Source organism: Carettochelys insculpta, chromosome 7, assembly GCF_033958435.1.
Source record: "Carettochelys insculpta isolate YL-2023 chromosome 7, ASM3395843v1, whole genome shotgun sequence".
Lineage (NCBI taxonomy): Eukaryota > Metazoa > Chordata > Testudines > Carettochelyidae > Carettochelys > Carettochelys insculpta.
Genome location: NC_134143.1, coordinates 56,650,693 through 56,678,634, shown reverse-complemented (window position 1 = coordinate 56,678,634; position 27,942 = coordinate 56,650,693). Strand labels below are relative to the sequence as shown.

Here is a 27,942-nt window from a genome sequence, read left to right as displayed (position 1 = left end):
GCATGCAAGACCTGTGAGAAGGTCACTTACCTGTAACATTTACAATGAAGTATAGTGTATCACTTTCTGTAGTCCTAACAGCAGTGCAAGCATAGAGGCCTGAATCTCTCGGTGTAGCATCTTTAATTTGTAAATATTCCCCAATAATCACTGTTCTATTATTGGGTCCCAATTGGACCCCATCTTTAGTCCAACTGATCATGATGGCATCTTTCAGCAGACAGCGCAACTCAAGTGGATCTCCTGGAAGAGCTGAATATACATCCGGCTGAGAGATTTGGTATTTGGTGGGTGGCTCTGCAAAAGTGGAAGGAAGGAGGAAAAAGAAAAAGGGAAAGGAGAGAATTGCCAACAAAAGTCAGTGATGGCTGCCTTTATCCTGAGAAATTAAATTATGTTTAAAAAAACAGTTTCCTTATCAGATTCTCACAACAATTTGTTTAATAAAATTTAAAAGTATATATGCAGTTATAGAGCAGAGTTTACACAGAAAGTCCCTGCCAAAGCAGCTGTGGTCCATCCTCTCGTCATTGGGGTCGCTTTACATGTGTTTACTAAGAGGTACCTCATAAGTAACAGCTTTTTAACTCAAAGAAGCCCTAAAAATATTCTAATTATGATACAGGTGAATGTCACTGAGTCCGAGATTCTGAGGATCTCAAGGCAATTTTGGGGATGAGGGGGAAAGATGATTCATAAAACTAATTCAAAGTTGAGAACATTTACTTTACCTCTGTACTAAAATAAATGCATATTTCTACACACAAAGACACACACACACCAACAGAAATTCATTTTAGAAAAAAAAATCTACCTGAAAGTTTCCAAATAGGGATAAATAAATACATGAACAAAATCTAAACTGGCATAATCCGTTGCTTATACACAGTCTATATGACTAATTTATTCCCTCTCTCGGGCACCTTTCTGCTCCTTTTTCAACTTTTCTATATTTGTTTTCTGTACTGCCAACTCTCTGCTCCAGCTTGCAGTCATTTTTTCCATTAAATTGGTTCTCTCCACTTCTTATTTTATGGTCTCTCCTGAGTAGAATGTCAACACCTAGTGGCATGTGAGTCAAGCTTTCAGACCCAAGATGAGACAGTTCACCCGTCTACCCCTTTATTGCACCAGGAAATTCACAAGAACTTCAGTAGTTGTTTTTTCAAAGAAATTTGATAGGCAAATTAAGTTTTTCTGTATTTATGATGAGCCCAATCATCCTCCCCCACGATATAACCCAAAAGAACACGGAAATTCACTTCACAGTTACCTCAGTATTTCTCCCGCAAGTGCGACACATTCCTGTCCTTGTGCAACATGGAGGGTGAGAGCTAGAAACTGACAAAGCCCCAGGCTTCATTGTATGGAGGAATGTGCATAGGAAGTTGGTCCCTCTATACTCATGAGTTCCTCCAAGCAGCAGTTATGTAGCCAGGTACCTCTCCCCCATCCCACCCCACCCCTTACATGTACTCTTCCTTTTTTCCAGAGCGCAAGAGAAAGCAAAGAAGGAAAGCATCATGGGTACTGAGAGCAGCATGTCATGTGGTGCAGCTGCTCTCCACTCCTAACAATGCCCAAATATCCTTCAGCATGCACACACCAAGTGTGCAGTATGCCTATGTGTCATTGTATAAATTAAATATACATATCCAAGCAACATCTTAAAATAGGTGACATCAACTCTTACTTCTGGGAGCAACATTCTTTAGCAGACATCTCCTAAGAGCCATTATACAGCTTCACACTTTTTACAAATTCATTTTACCTCACCCACCTTAGTCTTATTGGGAAATTTAGTTGGGGTTGGACTAGATGACCTCCTGAGGTCTCTTTCATCCCTAATCTTCTATGGTTCTATATGATATTAAGAACTCCATTGATCCATTTTACAGGCTAAACATAGAAAACCCAATAGTACAGTTACAAAAGTGATCACCAGATGGAGAACAAGTGGTTTGTACATATATTTCATATCAGTGAAGCTTAAACCCAGGAAAACTAGATAACTTACATCCCAGCACAAAAAAATTACGTTTCCTGAAATTGCAAAATGAACAAGATGACACGTTTACTTTTACAGTACAAGAGTTGACAGATTTCTCTGTAGTTCAACAGTGGGCTCTACCTTCACATTAAATATCTTTTGCAGAGTTACTCTGCACCAACAATTTACAGACATCTTTGAAAAAATTTTTTAATTTTTAAAAAGCCAGTATAAGTATTGACAGCATTATTTAGCCTTCTCTCCCTCTGTTATAAGGGCCTTTTTGTTGAACAGTCCCAGAAAACAGACAGGGCTTTCTGGTTTCCATTGCAACGTCTCCACACACAGATTACTCCAACTGTGACTGCATGCTGTGACAGATAAACCATATCCACACTCCACCCCTACATGTATTCTTTTTTCAATGTCTATCCTATTTAATCTTTTCAGCACAAGCCAAAAGTCATATTTAACCACTTCTCTAAAAAAAAAATTACTAGTAATACAACAAAGAATGGACAGCTCATACAGGCTACATCTACACAGCAGTGTTATTTCAAAATAAGCCATTACAGAATAGTTTCTCCTAAATAGCTTATTTCAAAATAATACAGCTACACATGGGAATACATTTCAAAATAGCAGCCTGCTATTTCAAAATAGTATGCCCGGACACATAGGCCATGTCTACACTACCCCCCTCTTTTTGGAGGGGACATGTTAATGAGTGATTTTCAGAAGATGCTAATGAGGTTCTGCCATGAATATGCTGCATCTCATTAGCATAATGGCAGTTGCAGGCAATTGGAAAGTGCCACTTTTGAAACACACAACACTCATGTAGATGGGGGTCCTTTCGAAAGGACCCCATCTACAGGACAGCATGTGTTTTGAAAGCAGCACTTTCGAATCTTGTGCGATTGCTATTATGCTAATGAGATGCTCCATATTCATGGAGGCACCTCATTAGCATCTGCCAAATTCCCTCCAAAAGGAGGGGGGCTAGGGTAGACACGGCCATAGAGCCTATTTCGAAATAGTGTCATTGGGTAACATTATGGCTTATTCTGAAATAGCATTATTCCATGTCCGGGCAGCACCTATTTCAAAATAGCTATTTTGAAATGCATGTTATTCCTCCTGCAATGAGGTTTACAAAAATCAAAACAACACTCTGAGGTTACCTCTGTTTGGGCCGGTAAACCCCAAGCTTGCTTTTGAATTTATTTCAAAATAGTATGTGTGTAGATACTTGCAAAGTTATTTTGAAATAACGGCTGTTATCTCGAAATAACTTAGCTGTGTGGCCACAGACATACTGAGCTGTACAAATTAGTAGTCCTTGACCTAGTGCATTATTCTATATTAACCTTATCTGCAAGAAGACATAGCACCAATCATCATGAAATAGCCAACCAATGTTTGGAAGAAGTGAGTGAGCTCAGGTAAGGCGTTGTGTTTATAGCAGCACTTAAGACCGCCACTATTTATAAGGTTTGCCTATAAAACTTTTCCAGTGTGGGTGTTGAATTGGTGCCCAAATGCAAACAGGGAACAGGTGGGACACTGAAGCACTACCCTGTCCAATAGTTTCATAGTGAAAGGTCAACAAGGTTTCAGCTGTTAACTATTTCCACCAACTCCAGCACTCTACAAAATTACCCTCCTCAGTGAGTATTCTGCTTAATAAATATTCTTATACTCAGATGAGCTTTACAGCAAGGGCCAATTTCTCCACTCACACACTGTGTAACTAATTTAATGCTGACCCTTTTCACTGTCCAAACTGGGGCTGTTCCTGCACTCCAACCTCATATGGGTGCACAAGCAGGCGTATGGGCTCGAGAACACCTGCATCCTGGGGTTTGCCTCAGACACAGCCTTTTCACCATCAAGCAGAGCTTCCCAACTGGAGCAGCTGGCACCTCTCTGCTACACAGCACCATAGCATGGTCGCCCAATTGGGCCCCAGAGGGTGAGTTGGCAGGTTGCCAATTTAATAAATCAGATGTGGATAACAAATGCAGGCAGACAGTATTTGTATCTTACTGTACTCAGCCCCCATCACTGTGGTATCTGAGCACCTCCAGCAGTGTATTAAGCAAAGTAACTCCTGTCCTTCCACCCTCAAATACAAACATAAAAAAGTGTAAAAATACAGTTCAATTCATAAATGTAAAAGAAAATGAGAATAGTGTCAAAAATCTGCTGACAGTTACACCATTATTTTAATGCCAGACATGAAAAGAAGTATCTGTGCATGAACTTACCCATGACAGTGCAGGTGGAGTTACAGTACAATACTCCCTAGCAAAACTGAGCATATCTGGGATGAACGGTCGACAAACAGGGTTGGGTATCTTTTTCCTACCCCAAGCAGCCAGTCTCTCCACATGGTTTATGCCAGTCAACCATCCTGAACAAATGGGGTGAATACTGTTTGCTTAAGAGCCAAGTGGCCAGAAGAGAGGACTGTGAAAATTCCTAAGGATCATTTTCATATTATTACAAATTCAATTATATTTCAAACAGATTTTTTCCATTTAAGGCATGACCACTACAAACATGAGATTCATGTATTTTATTAGTTTTTTTTTTAAAAATTCACTAAATATTAGCAAAACTCTAAGAATGTGTACACTGTAGTTAGAGTCAAACAATAGAACAATCAGCTACCAGCAAACCCCACCAAAGAAAAAAGTCCCATCAAAGATTCCTCAAAAAGTCTCCAACGTCACAAAAGTCTCATCTGCTCTGGCCCTAGCCAAGTCTCTTCCACTTCAAAAGCCTTAGTAAATAACTAAACACCCCCTGCAGCACAAAGACACAGCCTATACTGAATCAGAAAGGCTGGTTGCAAAATTGACAGCCTCTCACAAAGAACATTCTGCTGCCAGCCCCCTCTCTTTTAAATGGAAGAGGTCTGCATCACTATAGGATGGAAGAGTGGCTATCATAAGGCTAATCTAACAGAGAAAGGTATAACATGAGCCAAGGGCCAGACCTGGAAGCTAGGTGAATTCAGACCGGAGGTAACATGCACACGTTTAAAGTGAGAGTAAGTAAGCAAGCATCTGGAGAACTTTCCAGTGGATTCGCCATCACTGGCCACTTTTAAACCAAGGCTAGATGCTTTCTAAAAACCACGTTTTAGGAACTGTCTAGGCTCTGTGGAGGTCAATCTATTACCACGGTGATCCTTCCTGGCCTTGGAGTCTATGACTTTAATACGGCATTGAAATTTCTGAGCCATTGAGGCTCGGTCGATCAAAACCAAAACCTTTTGCACTATCCAGCAACCAACAAGCAGCAGGTACAGGATCAAAGAGCACAGTTCACAAAGGATGGGCACACCCCCTCATTTAATAGTGTGGAAGTCATCCTTGTTATATCTTCCCCTTGCTTTCCACAACATAGCAGAATCCCTTCAGTTTTATCTGGATGGAGCATCAGCTAGCTAGCTCTCATCCGTGTCCCAGCTTTCCTAAAAACCTTAGGCTAGTCATAACTATAAATTCTCCAGCTGTTCTTTTGCAATACTTTACACACAACAGCCCACTAAAAACATATTCTCACAACACACGCTTCTGCTGTCAAGTGTAGGCCTACAAAAACAGGGTATCCCTCAAAAAAGAAATAAAAATGTCAATACAATCAGAAGCAAGACTCTCTGTAAAATAAAAAGCATCAAGGAGTGGGAACTGGCGGTCATTCTGATCCTTACAGAGAGAAAATGGTAACGAATGCTAGTTCTTGTTTGGTTCTTTCAAAGAAGCTTCTACAGAATGACTTGTGTTACTGTATTTCAAATCAACCCCATTTACAAAAAATGTTAAGAGGAAGATTCCCAAATAAGGTGATAGACTTTTTCTCTGGCATCCTTTAACCATGCGATTGGCAAAGAAAGTGGACTTCTCAGCTAGTCCACTGAGGTGTGCTTGGCTGCATTGCCAACGAAATTGGATGAAAAAAAGGTGTAGTTTTGAGATGAAAAATATACATTAGAAAGCCATTTTAAAAAAAGAGAGTCACTCTGCTCTGGAAGAAGAAACTTGCAAAACAAGTTATTATGCCATATTCTTTACGCCTCATACTCCAAAGAGTGTATGCTTTACAGCAGTGATTCTCAACCAGAGGTATGTGTACCCCTGGGGTTACTCAGAGCTCTTCTAGAGGGTACATTAACTCAGTGTTTCTCAAACGTTTTTATTAATAAACAAGTAGACTTATTTTACATTCACCTAATTTTGTGTGTCTGAATATTGTAGGTAATGGGGTAGTTAATTTTTTTAAAGGGGTATGTTAAAAAAAAAAAAAAAGGTTGAGAAACACTGCTTTACAGCAACAGTGAGAACAGTATAAGTACAAAGGACCATGATCACTTCTCTCTCATGCTACTCAGACTAATACAGGGAGGAAAAAAAATGAATCTCCTCCAGTTAGAAATGTTTCCCAACATCATCATGGTAAGAGGAAAATATTACCCGGTGCTGACTTGTTTTCTTAAGCACTGATCACTATTTAAACAAAAAAAAATAAACAATGCTGAGGAAAAAACAGAGTTACAATATTTAAACAGTGTATTAACAAAGAGAGATGCCTCAGAAAAACCCCTAAAATAACTCCCTGTGTGATTACTTCTATTTCAAGTAATAGTATCTGGAAACTGGCTGATTATCAATATGAGAGAAGAAATGCTGCAAACTCCTGCAGGGAACTACTTCAGCCCCATTTAGTCCTGGCAGAGAATACCAGGATGTAGATCATGCATGGCAGAATAAAGCATTTAAAATAACTTCAGTTTCTTTAAAAGAACTGATTACCAAGGATTCTCCTTAACCATGCCTGAAAGTCACATTTCCCCCCAATGTGACTAAGGGGCAGGACAGAATTGACAGTGTTCCACTGCTCAGGACAACATGAAATGTACTGCACGGGAACTCCACAGCTCTTTTCAGGCGATGGCATTACAGTCCAGGAGGGCATTGCACAGGCTGTCCCAGCAGGTTCTTGGGGAGGCAAGGAAGTAATCAGCTGATCCTCAGGTTAGACAGATCCTCTAGCTACAAACCCTGCATGGAAAGGGAGCTGCATGGTGGGACACAAACTATTTCAGGCACTGTATTGGTAATTGCAAAGAGACTGCCTCAGGGACATGTGTCCTGCCTCCAGGTGGGAGGGGGAGGGTTGCATTTCACAAGAAACTCTGTCTTTGTTCCCTGTGACTAATGTTTTTTGTTCAGGTTTTGCACAGAGAGTGAGAATTTCATGCAGCATCCCCAGTCTACCCTTCTTCAGCAGAAAGAGCCTTACCACACACCACAGTAATGAACTTGGAGTTATGGCTGTGAGAGTACACAATGCACATGGGAAGTGCCAACTCTTGCGTGGTCTTGTGCTTAGGTGTGCACTGTGTGCTCTTGGCAGACACTGCCAGCGAAGTCCCAGAATGTGCCAAACTCAAAGCAAGCATCAGTCAGCCCAGGAAGGCCACCAGCTGCTTCTGGGACTCCCTGGGGTTTCTCCCTCTATCTTCACAGCTATCCAGCAGGAGACAGGGCTGGTTCTATTTCACTTTCACTTCATTCCCTGTTCCACAGAGAAATGTAGCTCCTTTATAGGACAGAGCCCCCAAAACAACTACAGGTTGAACTTCTCTCATCCAGCACCCTTGGGACCTGACTGGTGCTGGACAAGAGAATTTGGCAGACAATGGGAGGTCAATATTTTCTAGCGCATTACCAAGACTTCTACTGCTTACTGGGCTCTTAGAAGACATTTAGGGGTGAATTACAGCTAAATAACAGCACAGAAAACTGAGAGCCAGGAGTGGTGGCTGTAAACAAACTTTATGGGATGTGGGAAACTTGGCTACACCTATAATAAGTGGTTGTCCGTGATTTTAATCACGCAGGATTACAGATGTTGCCGGATTAGAGAAAGTTCCAGATTAGAGAGGTTCAACCTGTATATAATATTCTTGCATGAAACTAGGCACAAAGCGGGGAAGCAGAGACACAGCGCTGTGATGTCTGCCCCACAAGGGCTGCAGTTTCCATAGAAACTCACCTACCCAGCCACACCAGTTACACTGTTAAGCTTCCTTTAATTATACTGCTGTTATTATGACCAAACACTTGTCATCAGCAGGGTTTGAACCTACAATCATCAGCTCCAAAGTTCAGACCCCTCTCACTGGAGTTAAAGTAATAACTTCATTAGCTGAATATAGTAGTAAATTGTTACCCTCTATGCAAACAAGATGCTATCGCAAAATGTCACATTTCCTTCACACAGTTATTCAATTTCATAAAAAACTGAAGTTAATATTGCAGCTAATTACCATGGGGTCTTTCATGCAATATGTAAAAAAAGAAAAAAAACCATCAGCCTTCTCTGGCATCTTGCATGCAGCATTTTGTTTAACAGCTAACAGGCACACTTTGAGGGATGAGTTTCTCCTCATCCTCCAAAATGAGCACAGTATCATCAGATCTTTGCTGCTCCTGCACAGAGCGCTTACTTCATGATGATACAGCATCTGAGGAGCTGAGCTGTTTTCTTTTCCATACCTGCTGCGGTCAGCTTAACTGGCTATGCATAGGAGATACAGCCCTGGGGAAAGGAAGGGTCTATTTGATTAAGCATCCAGAGGAAACTATTAAGTATCTTACACCAACTACCACCAGACTCACCCCAAACTGTAGCTTTTTAGACAATCACTTAAGGACAGGCCCATCAACAGGGAAGGTAAAAGGCAGTTGCCCTGGGACACTGCAATTCAAAGGGGCCTGAGGCTCCTAGCCGCCACCACCACTGTGGCAGTGTTGATGGCTGGAGCTCCAGGCTTTTTAATCGTTACCAGAGTGCCATGCTGCACACACCAAGGGGCTCTCAGGGCTGGTGGCAGACGCACACCATGCTCTGGGCAGTGCAGAGTGTGGGCAACCTCAGCCCCGCCCCTTCCATCCAAGGCCCTGACCTTTCTGGGAGCGTGAAGCCACACAGACACCTTGCCCAGGGGCCCACACAAGCTTTGGATCCCTTGCCTAGGGACCAGGAAAATTCAAGTCCCTTCTCCAAATCAGGAAGCACGCCTGCACCCCAGGTGAGTGCTACAACCAACACAGGCTATTGAGAGGTGGGTCTCTCCCTTCTCTCCTCTGGAGCTGTTCCACTGTATAGAAATAATTCTGTATTCATTGAGACGGAGGGACTGACTCTGTGCCTCAGGAATTAGTGCCCTCCCCTAGGCTGTGGAGGTTGCAGAGACTTAAACTATTCATATTGCTGTACCATTCAAAGGTCCCAGCCATGAAATATGTTATGAACCATATTAGCACACAGGAAAACATGGGTCCTAAGCAACTATAGTTCACCGTTCTGACTCTGCAGTGTACTGCAGCTGTTCAGACACTTGTACGTGTGCAAAGCCCCCACTGGCTTCCACAGGGCTCTGAGCATACAGTGCCATCTTTGCAGCTCTCAAGGCAGGATTAGGACCTCATTTAAAACAAGATGCAACCAGGGACAGTAACAAAAAACAGTACTCAGGGATGGGGAGGACCAGGTATAACAGCCTTGAGATCTGCACAACTTGATGGTCCCAGAATCACTTAAAAGAGCATGAGAATTTTTAATATAAATAAATATGAAAGTGATTCCTGGTATGACCACTCGCTCCTTGGCAGTTGGCAATATTTGTGCTAGATTTTCCAGTAGGTCAATTTTTTCTAAAATTGATAACTTTAAGAGGCTGTATGTACCACTTAGCAGTGATGTACTACAGACAGTCAAGGCCTGCATGTTAAATCTGAATTTTATTATGCAAGTGGCTGAGTACTTTGGCAAGTCCTCTGTAATACTAGTCTTTGTAGTTCTTCAACAATGTGTACTACTACTACTTAACCCTTGCACTCCGCGTGGAGCATAGGTCACCTACAAGTCTCCTTCACTTCACTCCGTCTTGGAACAAAACTTCTAGCTGGCTCCAAGAGTACCCCAATTGTTGTCCTTCAATGTCAGTAGACCTTCTCCATATTGTCTGAGGTCTTCCTCTATTGCGTTTTCCTTGTGAGTTCCATGTGAGAGCTTGACGGACTATGCTGGATGATGGTCATCTGAGAATGTGGCCTGGCCATCCCCACATTCTCCTCTTGACTTCAATGTCAATTGGTTCTTGTCCTGTTCTGTTCCAAAGCTCCTAATTTGTGATGAAGTCTTGCCATTTGATGTGATGGCTGTACCTCAGGTATCTGCTTATGAATGTCTGTAGCTTGTGATTTGAAGACTTTTTAGTGTGCCAGGTCTCGCATCCAAACAAGAGCCCACTCTTCACATTTGTGTTGAAGATCTGCAGTTTTGTCTTTGCAGATATTATTTTGAACTCCATATGTGATGGAGAGTATTGAGTACAGCTGTTGCTTTCCTTGTCCTGGCACAACACTGTGTAACCTAAGCAATATGGCAATCAAGGGGTTAATGCAGAAACTACCAGTCAGTGCTGATTTGAGGCCTCACAAGGGCTGAGAAAATAGGAAACTAAAAAGCAGAGAGGTGGGTGGCTTTCAGCAGACAAAGTTGACCAGAGAGAGAGAAGGCCCTGCCAGTAAATGGTAAGAAGCTACCCAGAGCGACAGCATGCCAGAGAAGAGACACCTGCAGCCACAAGCTGAAGAAGCCTCGAAAACTAAAAGAGGTAAGCGGAGAGTTTCTGAGGATTCATTCCGCCTGTCTGATTAAGGGACCTGAGCTGGAACCTATGTTCCCTGTAAGCTGAGTGCTTGGGCAGCTGCCCAGGACAGATTTAGGTATCACCCAGATGATTAGCAGAGCACCCACAGCCAGTAGCACGTGTATCTACTGGTGATGCACATCTGCACCTGCCTTGGTGCACATAACAAAAATTATTCTGCCCCAGATGGAAAAAATTAGAGGGAACACTGGCTGGAATCCAGACAGTGCAGTGGATTGGCCTGGGTTTCTTCAATTACAGTTCAACAGGGAGGATCAAAGGTGGCCTCCAAAACCCTTGAAGACAAGAACCATATATATGTAAGGGGAGGCCCGTGCATAGAGAGATAGAAGTTAACATCCTTAAGCCAAGGATGTACTACTATAGGGTCAAACCTGAAGGGCTGACTGACCGCCCAGAAGGGCTGAGCTGACATAGTGCAAGGCTCAGGCTGACCAGAAGGAGATGCATATGCAATAAAGCCACAGCCCACAAAAGGTTATTTTTGCCAACTGATTTTTTTTTTTGAATGGAACTGTATTCAAGAGCTACTCAAAGTCTAAACATAGTTGTCAAGAGTAGTCTGGCCTCAACAAATCTTAGCTTCTATAAATCAAACTACTTTCCTCAAAACATTGCAAGGTGCATAATGAACCAATGAGTGAAACAAGTCCCATATGAGCAAAAGCTCACATTTTCAATGTGCAGCCTGACTATTACTTGCAAGAGCATATGAGATGCCTGTATGCATCTAATTTGCCAATTTAAAGAGACTGTATAACTAATCTGATTTAGAATAATCGCAGCTTCTCTGTGTTGCTAACTTTTATCACATAAACCACTAAGTTACAAGGCACAATGTCTCAGCAGCGTAGAACATGTAGGGTCAACCAGGACAAATTGTGGTAAGCTTTGTATCAGCTAAACACAGTGGGGTTTTCTGGTGAAAAGAGGAGGAGCCGGTACTCCCCCACGAAGCTGCTGAGGGTCCCTCCTGCCCACTGGCTGGGTTTCCCACAGCTGGAGCTACCAGCGGGGCTCCACAACCCAGACGACTCCCAGCTGCAGGACTGGTGGGGGTTCCTCACCACCAAGCCAGGGTTCCCGCTGCTGGGGCTGCTAGCGGGGCTCCGCAACCCAGCTGGCTCTCCGCCACCTGGCCAGGGTTCCCACACCTGGAGCTGCCGAGGTGCCAGTACTCACTACTGGCATAAGAAAAGCACTGACTAAACATAATTAAACCCCTAGGGATTTGTGTGAGTCAATATGAATGGCCAGCACCATGTCACCTAACAGGGCAGCTCACAATCATAGTCAAATAAAAACTTTTTTTTTAATGCACACAAGCCCACTTGAGCAAGCATGTGGGGAGCATTATACGGGGTAGCAAAAGGACTCTAGAAAAAAAAGATTCCCATGCAACACTAACGAAAACGTCCACACATTTCGTAATTCTCCCAGCCATGCTCTACCCTCAAATACACACTTTGTTTTCCACCGGCCCTGTTAACACTCCCTACAAATCAAATCAGTGTCATTGCCAACATATATTGTGTTTATTAGATGCACGTACTAATTTATTGTTGACAGTAAAGTCGACAGACTCGCCAGGCCCCTGGGCAAGGTGGTGGAACTGACCCTGCTCTCCTGAAAGGGGAGGAGTCATGGATAGAAGTGATGAAGTGGGGGCAGCTAGTCCACAATGCCCCCAGACCACACACCCCTGGGACTCAGATGGTGACTTAAAGGGCCTGGAGACCAGCTGCCACAGTAACAGCAGTGGCTGGTGGGAGCCCCAGGCTCTTTTGAATCGCCTGGCTCTAAGGTAGCTGCCTCTTGCCCCTCCACACCCCACTTCACCAGCAGACCTGATTATTGTAGAGTTCCACTTATAAACGCTAAGCTGGGCTGCTAGAAAACTCTTAATAGAAAAATCTGCAATGGACCATTTGTTTAGGGAAGAAAGCAAAACAAATAATGACAAGGGATTTTCACACACACGATGAGGGCAATTCAAAAGGATGGAGTTTCAGAACTCTTTCCGTCTTCAGAGCTTCTTACAGATTTTCTACATACTTTGCAATAATACTTTTAAAAAATATTGAAAAGAAAATTTGTTTGACAGCCAAAGGACAGCACTCAGTTAAATATACATTGAATTGTGTGCTCCTCTCAGTATGCTCCTTTCTCATACTCTTTCATACATTTGTCATAGCATGAAATGCAATACAAAAGAAAGACCTGATTTTGAAAAAAGTGAGTGAATGACTCCTCAGGGTAACCACTAATCTCAGTAAAGATCAAGCCATAAAGTTGTTTCTTTTTCTATTTACATCCAACTGCAATGTTTATCTGATTTTAGGAATGAAAAACTGAAAGCACATATAACTTGTACTGTTATGCAGTATTTAATTTTCTAAGTCTCACTTTTCAAACTGCTGCCCCATCCTGCAAGCACTTACACATGTGACAGTAAGGCATGTGAACTGTATATATTTGGATTGAAATCTTAAGGGCCATGTTTTGAATAGAACTCAGAATTATTAGGTGCCCACAGATGTCATAATGGGAGCTGCTGGGTGCTGAACACTTGAAAATCTGGCCTTTATTTAGGCATGGTCCATATTCAAAGTTGCATCAGTTCAACTTACATCAGACTGAATACCAGTTCAATTAAAGTGGTATGAAATTTGGCATGGAAACTAATTCGAATGTGAAACAAGTAACTAGGGCAGGGGCCTGTAACCTGTGGCCCTGGAGCCACATGCATCTCTTTTAGGAGAACTCTCTGGTTGCTGATGCTATAATTACAAAGTTTAAAAAAAAAAAAAAAAAAAAACAACTCCTGATTCTTTTCGATAAATGATGAACACCTAAAAGCCCAAAAATGAAGAACTCATATCTAAACCGCAAACGATATGTGATATTGAAACATTAGATAACTCCCCCTAGCGTCCTCCAGAGAGAGAGGGAAGGTTCAGTGAAGACAGTGGTACAAACACACACATGTAAACTGCGAGGGAACAGAATATGTAAAAAGTTTGTGAGTGTCCTGCAGTAAACATGTATCACATTACAAATTGTTGTCAGTGCTGGTCTTAAAATAGCGGTTACAAACAGTATGGTTTGATTATCTTTATTAAGGACTGTCTCGTATTTACATGTGTTGGGGCTCTTGAATTACTGAGGTGTTTTTTTTTTTACCAAATTGGAAAAAAATGGCTTTTCCTGCTATTTTGGTTGCCAACCCCTGAACTACGGCCTGATCAAAAGCACAGTGAGTTTAATAGAAGTCTTTCTGCTAACTAAATTAGCTTTAGATCAGGCCCAAAAGCAGTAAGGACTCATGTTCAACTAAAGCAATAAATGTTATTTGTGTGGAGGTGTATGTGTGTGTGTCACACACTAAACTGAATTGAGTGTCCACATACATATTTTGTGCTAGTTTAACATCACACTCAGTTACACCAGTTGTAGTTCTGAATATAGATAACGCCTAGATTGCCCAGTTAGGTGCTGGTGAAGAGCAATTTTGGAAATCTGGTCTCACGATGCATAAGAGATTTGCTACTTCCAAGAAAGAGTATTTCCCATTGCCAATTACAAAATGAAGCATGAGGCCTTTCAAAATCTAAGAATTTAAAATCAGTGACTTCTCAAATGGGATTTTACTCTATTGACAATAAAGAATAAGTACAGTTAAGTATTTTCTTTATATTTCCATCTGTTTCCAAATTAAACACTCATTTTAAGCAAATACTCATCTTCATTTATTTGTATAAAAGGAAGGTAGTTCAACCATTTTTACTGAAGATGAAAGCTACACGTAGAAAATATTCATCATGAATTATGCCTTTTTTGTGGCAGTGGTCTAACAGCCTTTTGTGTATATTACAGTTTCACATAGTTGCAGTTGTGTCACCATTTTTATTGTAAACTGTTACCTATAAACATTTACTATGGACTAAAATTTACTTATAAGTTCTCCACTCAGGAGTAACTATTTTAATACATATACATTGTTTTATTTTGTTTTTTATCCATGTGTTAAAGAAAAAAAAGTCAACCATTCTAATGTATTTTTGGCTAAGCAAAACTTAAAAAATAAAAACCAAGACTAATAAAAAGGGCATTTCAAAGGTAGCAAATTTGCCTGCAATGTGCAATTGTTTCTTATACTGCGGCAGAGGAAAAAGCAAATATAGCCAATGCGCTAGTTTTAACACATACTAGTGTTTGATCAGTACAGCAGTTTAATACACACACCTGTAGACTTAGGCTTTGTCCCTACTAACGGTTCATAAATTTAAGTCCAGAGGGGATGTCGATGGTCATCTCATGTGATCTCTCACACAGTATAGGTCACAGAACTTCACTCAGTAATCCTTGGTTCAAACTTGCTGTTCAGCTGAAGCAGACTGATTCCAGGAATCTCTCCGAGAATTTACCACATCCCTTGATAATTCTTTTCCCGTGGTTAATTACCATAGATAAAAAATTTGCATATTAACTTCAGTTTGATTTTCTTCTGAGCTCAGTTTCCAGACCCTGGATTTTCTAGAAGACATGCTAAAAAAGAACTTCAATGAACTACAATTTCACCATTTAGTGGGCCCAACGTTGATGTCCACGACTTTCATCATAAATGACTCAAAGTTTCATTGAGTCAAACTTTTTTTTCATTTATATATCTCTAGTGCCCGGCCTTTTACAAAGCACAAAGACCAAATTGAAGTATTTTGTAAAATCCTAACACATAGTGACCATCCATCTAAATTTGCTGGTTTATACAAAATCTTTGTAACCCTGCTGAAGTGTAATTTTAATTATTTTAATTAATTTTAACCACTGTTCTTTGAACTCAGAGATTTAGGCTATGTCTATACTATGCAGCTTTGAGTGACAAGGTTGAACGGACATAGTCCTGTCGCACGCAAATGCTGTTTCTTGGGAATTTTGCAGATAAAATGCTTGGAGTCCCTCACCAACCGGCTTTCATTTCATCCACAAACCTCTGCCAAAAAATTAGAGTTCACACTTGCACTTGCCACACCAAAGTTTTGTCCTGGGGGGAGGGGTATATTAAGCACCTCTGAACACCACAAGTTTGGTCCACCAACGAAAAGTGCAGACAAAGCCATAGATTAAAACAAACAAAATCTGGCTTTTTAAATGTCCAAAGTTTGCAGTGAAATAAGATAACCTTTAATGAAGACAACAGGTCATCCCATAATCCCTAGCACATGGGCATGAAAGAATCAATCCCCCAGGACTATTACTTAACTACTGCACAAACAGGGAACATCTGTGCATCATATAGCATCTCCCCATTCTCTTCCGGGACATGGGCGGGGGTAAGAAGGAGGATTCAGATGCTTCATACTATCCAACAATGCCATTAGATTGGGAACAGGAACCACACAACCATAACCAACGAAAAAATACAGTGCTTTAGGAATTAGAAGTCTGTCCAATTCTCATGCTCCTCTACTAACATCATATATGCCATCATGTGCCAACAATGCCCAGATGCTTTGTATATTGGACAGACTTCTAACTCCCTTAGACAAAGGGTCAATGGGCACAAAACAGACATCAAAACACTCCAGATCCACAAACCAGTTAGTCAACATTTTAATGGAATGGGGCATTCTGTCACTGACCTAAAGGTATGTGTGTTACTGAAGAAGAATTATCGCACCGTTCTGGAAAGGGAAACAGCCAAGCTGGCTTTTATACTCAAATTCGGCACATTAACACATGGTTTAAATCGTGATGGGAACTTTCTGAGTCACTATAGGGGCTCGTCTGCATACTTGGCTCAATATAATTCTTGACCTTGCCCCCCACCCCTCCACTCTCTGATTTGCTCACCTTGATTATATTTTTCTGATTTGTCCTCCTTGATTACTGTTTTTGGTTCTCTGTGTCTTAAGTATTGAGTCTGTTCTGGTCTGGCTATGGTCTGAAGAAGTGGGTCTGTCCCACGAAAGCTCACCTAATAAACTACATTGCTAGTCTTTTAAGTGCTACTTGACTGCTTTTTGTTTTGATAGTGTATAGACTAGCACGGCTTCCTCTCTGTTACTATATTAAAATATGTTCTTCTGTAGGATGCCCTTCACAACCTGCATAACAGGGGTTTGCACAATTTTTTTTATTTTTGTTTTCTATTTTTTTTCATTTTATGTATCTGCTCCACCACACATAAACCAAACCTGGTTAGCAATGCTGAAAAGAATTCTTGGACTGGATTGTGTTATTTGATTTAATTGTAACTGGACTGTATTAATCAAGTGACATTAACATTAAGCACAGTTCTTTTCTGGAAGATTATGACACACTTACAGCTATTAATAAACTGCTTTGGATATTGAATTGCACCAGCTGGTATTTACGTTCATTTACTATCAATGAATACCTGTTACTCAGTTGAGTATCAAATGACAAACTATTAGCCACTTGTGTGTTTGCCACAAGCATACATTACCCAGAGTGACACCCATCTAAAGAGACTGCAGACCCTGCTACTCTTTTGACTCTCTCGAGTACACATTTAAAACTAATTTTAAACTACCGAAATTTTTCACAGGGCTTGGAATTAGACTATGCCTTAAGGGGAGTTTAAAGCAGGGCTTTAAAAAGAGAGCTAAATTAAAAAACAATTGTTCCTGAATTTGGAAGGGAAAGCTGCATCATAAGTATGGGTATACAGAGCACAGTGTCAAAGTCCGACACAGAGGGGACTAAATGAGCTAGCCAGCGGGCTTCATAATAGACAACTCCAGTGAAGGAAGGTCAAGGGTTAGGTTGCCCCTTATCAAATATGTGTCTAAACTAATTATTCAGTTCCTATGTGTGCAGTCAACTCTGCCTCGTCCCCATCCTTTTACGTGCTCACTACAATCAACAGACTGCACCATGTGTGTGCAATGACAGAACTCCATCATAAGGTGGTAAATATTCTTATTTTTAAACATCAGGATAATTTGAAAGTGGAGACTATATTACTTCTTCCATTCAGAACTACTCCCTGCAGACAAAGGCATAATATTTGATGCTAGGCACAATTCTACAGACATGCAAGCAAGTCGAAAATGGAACTACCCAATATTCTGCTGCTGCAAATACTATTAATCTAAGTTCTTAATAGAACTACTGGTAGGATGCACTGCATTCAGCAGCAAGGGATGGCCAAGATAGACGCTGAAATTACCAGTGCTGGGAATGCTGCAATATCCCCATCCTGAAGTGATTTCCATCAAATGCAGGGTTTATAGTTCAGTTCATTAGCTCTCTATACCTTCACTATAGAAATTGTTCTAGCACCCCTGTTGGCAGGATCAGGCGCTTAGTGAATATGCATGACAATACAAGATAAAATGTCTTGCTTTCGACAGAGATTGTCTTCTATGTAATTATTATTTATTTCAGTACTTTCTAGAGACCACAATCAAATCAAGGCCCCACTGAGGCAGTTGCTATATAAACAGAACAAGATGAGTTCCTAATCAAAGTGCCAAGAGGTACTGGAAATCAGCAAAAAGGAGATTTCCCAAATTTGCAATATAATCCCACACAATTTTCTTTATTCCAACATGAAAGCTATTATGCCACTAATTCAAAAGCCTGTTTTCTCTTTGCTGGTAATAATTCAGTGTTCCCACATCTGAAATTGTTTTATGGGAGTGACATTCTGCCCAGGGAAAAAAAGTTTTAACTGTTTTTCAATAATTTACATTCTGATAAGATCCCAACTTCATCCAGAGGATACTCATTTTGCAGGAAGCAGATTTTAAATATTGTAAGTTTAAAATAAAAATAACGGTTGTTTCTTCCCTAAATAACTGAAAAATGAGGGTGACCATAAACTTAAAACTTCTTCCTGTACTGCCCTGCAATGAAATCACATTCCTGATCCATTAACCCTAAAACCATGAGGCCTTGCCATAAATAGCTGACAGTAAATCAGGATCATTCATAATTTTCTCATGCTCCCAAAATGTCAAGCAAGCACCTGGTGTGGACTATTCAACAAGCAGGTTCATTAAGCAGTGATGAGAGTCTTTCTTTTATTTCTTTTTTCTTTTTTTTTTTTGAATTTTTCCATATTACCATTACCATTAACTTTTTTTCCTATTACCATGAGCAAAATTGCTTTGCTACCAATAATCTCAATTGATGACAGACTTGAATATTATAATACTTAGGTAATATTTTTATGAACGCTCACTGGGGAGAGCTCTCAACATATCTAAATAACTGAACCTCACTCATCAATAAGAATGTACTAGGAATTTATTTTAAAAATTAGCTAACTGGAAAAGCCTACTTTTTGGCACGATGGGTTGAAACAAGTAAGTTCAGAATTAAAATACATAGAAGAAAAATAAAGCTGTATGTATGCAAAATAACAAAGAGAGGCCACATTCTATAAACAATGTTTGTGGAATAGGAAATGGTCTGTACACAATTATTCTGAGAAGACTGTTTTGACAGCCCAGTTACTAGAAATATATCTATCAGGACATTGTATTACAAATTAACTTTCTTAACAAAGACAAATCTGCACTGAGATGCTTAGTGAGGCACTGAGGGTGCTATACAGCCTAACAAAAGTATTCTTAAAATATACTAAGCATGTTACAATAAAAAACATTAAAATTCAACAAACAAAGCATTATGGTGCAAGGAAGTCCCTAAAGTATCTGACACTTTAGGCTAAAAATACTAAATTTTATAAGAACTAGTTTGTATAACACATGCTCTCAATAACAATGTTCCCATTACTCCTTCTTTTCACTGGAATTAATAAACATGGATTTGTGTACATACTTTGAATTTAAGCACTGGCCTGTAGGATTTGCAAACCACACACTCCATGGCTGGTGCTGGGAAAATAGAAACTGACCTTAAACAAAAATAAAACTGACTTATCACTTTTCATTCTCCCAGCAGAGTGGACTACAAAATTGCATAATCTGCACAAATTATGAAAAATAAATGGGGCTTTTAAAAAATTCCACAGTAATGATCTCAATTTATAGACATGGCTAAAACATATATGTTTCTAAAATATATACATTTTTCAACCACCATGTGCAACTTGTGTACAAACACAGTGGTTCCATTCAGCTAAGAGATGAATTCGCTCAAAGGAAACCACAGACCCATGTGTGCAATAGTATCAGGTGCTTCACACTACACACAAGTATAAGTCCCTGTGAAGTAATTGACTCAACTCACCTGCATGAAGTTAAGTACATGCATATTTGCCAGATCAGAACCCATATTTGGAAGATGACATGAAACTATTTTTTGACGACCTGACGCTTTCTCTATGTTTATAAATAAATTAAATTAATTTAATTTATTCCAAGCCCATTTCAAATGAACTTATTTTGAAGCTGAAATATTCTAGAGTAACTCACCTTCAGGTTCCAAAGTGGTGTCTTGAACAACTAAACTGTACGATGGCCGAGCCAAGGAAAGTCCAGCCATGGTGACCATCACCAGGCATATAAGGCAAACTGAATTGCAGCTGACCATTTTTTTAACACCAGTTTCTGGTCCTTTCAAATATATCCATGTGGACTTTAATCCCATCTGCACGCTTCTACACAAGCATGGACTGGAAGCAGTACCTTCAGCCTTGATAAAAAGCTTCTCACTTCAAACTGTTGCTGTGGGAAGACAAAAATTTCATAGTGTCAGTGAAATCATCTTGAATGTCACTTGAAAATCCTCCCAAAAACCCCAGGGATGAAGGGAAGAACGAAGTAGTTTTACAGCTTTGAAAGCATGTGAAAAGTGAGTGATTTTTCATTTTCTGTTAACAGTTTCCATCACCACCTCAGGCATAACCAAGCCCTCCTCGATTTCATGAAATTGTTTCTCAGCACATATTTAAAGAACTATTTTAATCACAGAAAAATCTACAGCCTGTTCAGAAATACAAAGACTCACATGTGCAGACATGTAACCCTGAATGCTACAAAATTACCACAATTATACAATTCTGTTCTAGCTATTGTTTGAACATATGTTTGAGTTTACATGGCTTTTCGGGCCCTCACTTAGGTAGCTCTCTGGGGTCAGCTACATGTTAAAATAAGCCAATAATATTCTGCTTGGTCAAAAAGTTAAAAAATACTAAATGTCACCATAGCTCTTCCCTGAGATTTTATTTTATATGTGGGATTCCAAGTCTCCTGTATATTTACATTCCTCTGCTTTAGCTTAACAGTCAGTGCAAATATCTGCATTTTTAGGACAATAAAAATGGTCCGTTTTTGCAGTGGCACTTGCAAACTTCACTTTTTTTTTTTTTTTTTTGGAAAATGAAAAACTGAATTACATTTGCCACAAAATTATTACACTTCTGCTAGAGATTACACAAGATTTGACATTTCTATTTGCTTACACATAAAGTATAAACACATAGCTACACAGACTATACATACATACACACACTTATCTAAAGAGGTGTCCCTGAGACAGAATACAGACGTGTATCAATAGACATTACCCAGGCTTGAAAAAAATGCTTATTTCACCTTTTTTTAAAAAAAAATATATATACACTTAAAAGGGTGAAGACAACCCATGAAACAGCAAAGTACTGGAAAAAAACCATGCTGCCAACGAAACCTGCAGCCCCACCTTGGCCCTGGTAATAACCACCACAATGACACGTCAGCTATGGATCAAAATGCCAGCACCAATGCAGAGTGGCTTAACAACTGGACAAGACACAAATTTTCATCTTCCCCATCCATACCCAGCCTCTGAACACTCACACACAAAAACAAAACACTGTTCCCCAGGGAACATATTAAATCAAGTACCTGCATGATTAATTCTGATCTGTCTCACCCGGGTAATGACTAATCCTAGTTGTATTAAGTCCTAACTGAAACTTCAGAGGTGTTAAATGTGAAGGAAAAGAAAAAAAAAAAAATCTAAAATTCATTTTTCATTGTCCCTCTTGCTCTTCTCCCCATTCCCACCCTCCAACTCTCTTTTTTGTTAATGGATCATCTAGCCATAAAATACTCAGCATCACGATTCCTCCACATTTTAACAATTTGACACACAGATTCATCCTTTAAATAAGGATGATGGAGCTTATTCAGAGTCTGTCTGTCTTCAAATATCCTGTGGAAGCTATATAGTGCATAAACCCAACTTATCCTGCCTTAAAGAGGGAAAATATTGATGTCATATTTTCTATCCCTTTACTGGGTAACTCAGATTTGAGACACAGAAATGTACTAAATGTAGTAAACATTTTAAAAATTTAATTGCAAGATACTTTTTTCTAATTAGTACATGTTTCAAAGCACAGCTTTTTCTCTATATCACGTGCATCCATATTTTGTGAAATTAAATTTAAATACTGCATGGGCTTTCAGAATGTATCCTGTAACCACCATCATTAAACCTTCAAAAACAATAAGAAGTCCTGTGGCATCTTATAGACTAACGGATATTTTGGAGCATAAACTTTCGTGGGCAAAGTGGGTCTTTGCCCACAAAAGCTTACGTTCCAAAATATCTGTCAGTCTATAAGGCGCCACAGGACTTCTTGTTTTTGAAGATACAGACTAACTCTGCTGCCTCTCTGATATTAAAACTTCAGTGAAACAAACACTAGATCACTGCAAGGAATGATTTTAAAGAGAGTCTGAAAATATGTTTAAATGAGGACTAAGCAGGAATGAATTTGCAACTAGTTTAAGTAACTTTTGTCTCTGACCATACAGCAATTAGCACAGAAGAATCTGAATATCTGGGCTCTTTTCCTAATGCTGACATGTGACTCACTACTTGGTCAGTTTACCTATATGTAAAATGGGTGTAATATTTAATAACTTAAGAGGATGGCTGTGAAGCTAATATAATACATTTCTATAAAGCCTTGTTTGAACTTGATTTAAAGTGCACACAAATGTAAACTACAATCACAGACAAAGAAACTATCCTTGCAATACAGAAAACATTTCACATTAAAATGTTAAACATATTTAAAACAAGTCTGGAATATAATTTAATTCTGGTCACATTTTAAACATTAATGACTTTTAGGCTACATTAAATCTCTAAAAAGGGTTTAAAAGTGTATAAAGTATTCCTGCTCTCATCATAAGCTTTCTTCAGTCCAGTAACATTAGGCTGCTGTCGAGACTCCTTCACACCTGAGTATTACCACAGTTTCTGCATCTGAACACTTGCCAGGAAAGAACAGACACTCTTAATCCATGATGCAAAGGCAGGCTCAGATGCAGCAGAGCTCACTTGCATTTTAATAGCAAAACTGAAATCAGAGATTTGCATACGGCAGGCATTGGGCGATTTGCACTGCAGCATCAGGTACCCAAAAAATGTTAAGCAGTTCACAAACCCTCCATCTCTCTCCAAGCTGTTCTCCCACCCACCCCCCAAAATGAAACCCAATTCTTTTCATTTTTAATTGCCACTGTTGCTGAGGGACAATTCTTTGGAATTTGGAAAGACCCCCTACCCTGGATAATTATGTACCTCTATCTCAATGTTTGGAAAACAGCCCCAGCATGCTTTTGGCCTCCACAATTCTGGCTTCCTGACTACAATACCATAATCCCTCCTGGAGTCTCAGACTCAGTGAAAGCCACACGTAGTGTTTATTTTTCCCCCTTGAAAGGGAACTCCGTCTCTCTTCTCAGCCTACACTTTGGGGAGGAGTTGTCAGCCTCCAATGATTGATCGCTCGCCCTGCCACTGGCTCATCAAGTCAATTTTCACCTCCTCACATACCTGCCCAAACTTCTTTGCCAAACTGACAAGCATGGGAAAACAACCTGGGTTGGGAGCCCAACCAAATTCCTCCTAGCTGCAGCTCAACTTTAAACACACACTCTCCCTACTTGTTCAGCAGTGCCTTTAATTAAATTCAATTCTCAGAGCTCTTTTTAATCAAGTCCCATTGTTGTTTATATGATGTTTATCACTCCCCAGAGAGCTTGCAATTTACAGAGAGCATGTTATCCAAATCAATATATCTCACACGACATAACTCTTAGGAATCGGGGATACCAAAATCCGAATCAGGAGTCTAAAAATCAGCTGCCATTCAGGGAATGAGCTGCATAACAGTTAAAAAGTGACCATATAATTGAGCTAATGTCATATACATTATATAAAAATAAGACTCATCTCAATTCAACCTGAGTATCACAACTAACAGTCTAGAGGACTAATGCAAACTGGCCAGCAGTTTCAGTGGCACTTCATTGTTTGAACTTCTTTAATTTACTTCCCTGGACTACCCTGTTTTTCCTCTAGACTTTTGCCACCAAGGGGAGGGGGAGTGGGGAGGGGGGAAAATCTGCATTTTAATTGACATTCCAGAGAGGGAGAGTGCTACAGAGGCTACTGATTGCTATCTATTCAACACAAACAGGCTTTTCAGATTAAAATGAGTAAAGGCTAGTGGAAGATTTACAGGGATTTGGTACAAAAGAGACAATGAGATTTTAAATGTTGATAGCATTTCACACCAAACTCATAATAGGTCTCTGTTTGAAAGGGCAGTTTTACATTTAACTATCTTTTTCATTAAGAAGGCAAAATTATGTATCCCTTTTTTAAAAAAAAAAGTGTCAAGAATACATGGCTAGATAAGGAATGTCTGGTACTTTTACTTTTCAGTCAGTTCCATGTAAAAATCTCTCTCTCCACTGACAGAGTTGTTGCAACTACTGCTAAAAGATTCCATGTGTTGATTTTATACCGTGGCCCTGTACCGCCCTATAGGTTTAAAAACTGCCATAGACTTTTAACTCACTTGTTTTAACTTACTAAGTGTCTGAAGGGCTGGGCAGTGAGTACTCCACATTTGTTTGGCCCAGAAGTTTAGCTCAATCAACAGGCTGCTGCTCATTGTTTACTGGGAGGCCTGCCAATTTAGAGCCACAGACACTTCATAAGCGAATTTCTGTGAGTTTCCTAAGAAATCTGGTAAGATGGCATTGAATTCCCAGGAACAGACCTTGCACAAGGGGGAAAAGAAGGGTTAATGTCTGTCAGGCTTCAAAGTAATTAACAGCAAAGATGACCAAGTCCAGGGCCAATGAGGCAAAAAGTGCAGTGAGCTCATCGTACCTTTCAATCTAGGTGTAGGGGTAGAGATACCACTAGCAACACTAGCCCGGGGGCTGGACTTGATGGTCTCCTGAGGTCTCTTCCAGCCGTAGGGGTCTATGAAATGACCCAGAAGGGAGGGTCATTTCCACTGATGCTCCCATCCATAGGCCACTGGACCCCAGGGCTCAATCCAGCCAGCGCCAAGGCTGCTGCGGGGGGCGGGTACCCACTGGAGTTTTTTTAAGGTGCTTGGCATCCGGCCCCTCCATCCCAAACAAAGGGCACCCCCCGAAAGCGCCGGGCCGGGCTCGGTGAGAGCTGACAGCGGGCGTCTCGGGAAGCCCAGGCAGGTTCCGCCAGCCCGGGGCAGAGCTGGGCACCGGCCCAGCAGCGCGGCGCTAGGCGCAGGGGGCCGGCCGCGACGGGGACGGGACCCCGAGTGCCGCGTGTCGGCTGTTGGCCCCCCCACAGTCCCTCCGCGCAGGCTCTGGCTCCCCGTGCCCGGGCCGGTTACCTTGGCGGAGAGGGCTCCGCGGGAGCCAGCGGCGTCCCCCCGGCAGCAGGCGGGCGCGCAGGATGAATCAAAGGGACGGAGCCGGGCTCCCTTGGGGGGGAAACTTCTCCGAAGCCAAACAATCGTCCCTCGGTGATTCCACATCCAGGCGCTCACCGCCGCGGGGGCCGCGCTGCGGAGCGGGCGCAGGGCTCACCCCAGGGGCCGGGCAGAGAGGGGGAGCTCACAGCCAGCGATGGGCGAGAAATGAGCCTGGCTCGGGAAACTTTTTCTTCCCTCCACTGCTCCAGCGAGGGGCCGAGAGAGGAGACCCGGCCGCGGGGCCAGGGGGGAGGCACTTCCATCCACCCAGGCGGCAGCGCTGGGCTTTCTCAGAGTCCCCCGGGCACATTCCCTCCATGCAGCATCGCTGGGGGAATCTCTGCAGCTTTGTCAAGCCCACAGCAACCTTTTCTCTCCCCCTGCGCACTCCTCTGCCGCCCGCCCTGCCCACGCCCCCTGGCTGAAACCCGAGCCGTTTCCTGGACAGTTCTCCTGCCCTCTGCCAATCGCAGCGCTCCAAGGCAAGGTTGAACTGCAGACGCTTCCCCCGTAGATGCTCCGAGCGTGGCTTTCTCTGGAGCAGTTCGGCCCAAAACGCCTCCAAGTGGCACAAATAAAGGAGCAGGGAGCGAATCCTCCTTTAGAAGCGGCACCGAAGGAATCTTCCGAGGCGAGCGCCTCTCCCCTTCAGTGCTGGAAGCCGATGGCTCTTCAAATAGCAGGGTGATGTTTTAAGAACTATCTAAAAACTACTGAAGAGTAACCGAGAGGTAGCCGGGTTAGTCTGTATTCTAACAAAACAAACCAGCAGTCATGCAGCACGCTAAAGACTAAGAGAATGACTTATTAGGTGATGAGCTTTCCTGGGACAGACCCACTTCAGATCTATCAAGAAGTGAAGATCTCATCTCCAGCTCTGCAGCAGTGGGTCTGTCCCACAAGAGCGCATCACCTAATACATTATTTTGTTAACCTTTACACTGCTACTTGTCCGAAGGTTTGTTTTGCTAAAAAGTACTGTAATTTTTTCTTGACCCACGCAGGTCAACAGAAAAGTTCACAAGAGATTATAAAGAGTGGTGAATTCTAATTGTGCTCACAAACAAGCAGTCCTGCAGCATCTTAAAGATTAACAGTTTTCTTGGTTAGGTAATGAGCTTTCCTGGTATTATTCCCAGTGTGTGTGTGTGTGTATGTACACACACACACACACACACACACACACACACACACACACACACACACACACACACACACACACACACACACACACACACACACACACACACACACACACACACACAGGGAATGTGATTTAAGCAAGTTGCTGGTATATCCCCAGCTAGGTCCTGATCCGGTATATCCATATATATATATATATATATATATATATACACACACACACACACACACACACACACATATATAATATGCTTAAGTCACATTCCCAGTTTCTCTCATCAAAATGTCACCTGTTTAAAGCTGAGCAGAGCTTAGGGTTTAAAGTTGTTGCAGGTTAGGGTTAGGGTAACCCTAACCTGTTTAAAGTTATTGCAGAACTTGGACACTAATTTTTAGTGGAAAGACAACCGTGGACAAAACCAGCCATATTCAAAGTCAAGGACTTGGGCTTCAAGGTGTCTTTTAATACGTAGTAAAATATAGTAGCTTGCATATGTCTGTCAACTCTTGCAATTTCAGCACTTTTTAGCACCAAAACCACTAAAAAAAGTAATACTTATGTTTTAAGACCATTTCAGATGATTACAGCTGAAAATTGTAAACAGTCTGTTTTGCAATGTTCATTAAACTTTTGAACAAGAAAAACAGACAATTTCATTCCTACTTGTCCCTTTCACTTTCTGACTGTTATGCACTGCGACAACGTGAAATGTTTGGGTTGCTAACATTGCAGGGGAATGTTTAAGTTCAAACACAAAAAATTATGAAATGAGTGGAAAATTTTATATTAAGTTTTTGGAGCAGGAACTGACTCTAACTGAGAATTGCCTACCCCCTGGCATGATGGGCCCCTGACCTGACTGGGACCTTTGAGTGCTACCACAAAAATAAAGAAATAATAATCTTAGGTTTTGCAAAGCCCTGTTGTACAAAACAAAATTAGCATGTGATTTTTGCTGACAGTGCCCCTTTAAGAAATGTCCATGTGTTGCTAGAAAGAGGAGCGTGAACAAATATTTCAGCAGAAGTTATTGGCCTGTATACACAGATTTAAAAACAATGCATAATTCAAACACCTGTAATTGCTACTCCATTAATTTAAACTACAGTTAACAGAAAGGTTATTCATATGGATTCTGTGTAAAGCTTGTTCTGTGGAATCAGCTTGACAACAAGATCAATATGCAGTAGTTGCCTCAAATTAAATTAGAGGGTTGATCAATTTAATATTGCTTTATTTAAGGACAGCACTACTGCACATTTTTTAATCTGTGTGCAGGGCTGATGAACAGGACCTTTGAAGACCATCAACTCTCAACTCAGTGTGTCTCTGTTCTGTATTTACGTACTTTGGGA

General features: G+C 41.1%; 1 protein-coding gene across 7 annotated transcripts in view; it reads right to left on the bottom strand.

Moving 5' to 3' along the window:
* Window positions 1-25,808, bottom strand: part of FGFR2 (fibroblast growth factor receptor 2) — a 103,453-nt gene extending 77,645 nt beyond the window's left edge. For 4 of the 7 annotated variants that reach the window (XM_075000523.1, XM_075000524.1, XM_075000521.1 and 1 more), the window contains exons 1-3: window positions 25,363-25,808; window positions 20,156-20,407; window positions 31-297 (exon numbers count right to left, since the gene is read on the bottom strand). In XM_075000523.1, the coding sequence (XP_074856624.1) occupies window positions 31-297; window positions 20,156-20,330 (442 nt within the window). In that variant the 5' untranslated portion in view covers window positions 20,331-20,407; window positions 25,363-25,808. The remainder of the gene's footprint in view (window positions 1-30; window positions 298-20,155; window positions 20,408-25,362) is intronic. The other 3 variants (XM_075000527.1, XM_075000525.1, XM_075000526.1) reach the window with 1 other exon arrangement.
* Window positions 25,809-27,942: the final 2,134 nt, after the last annotated feature.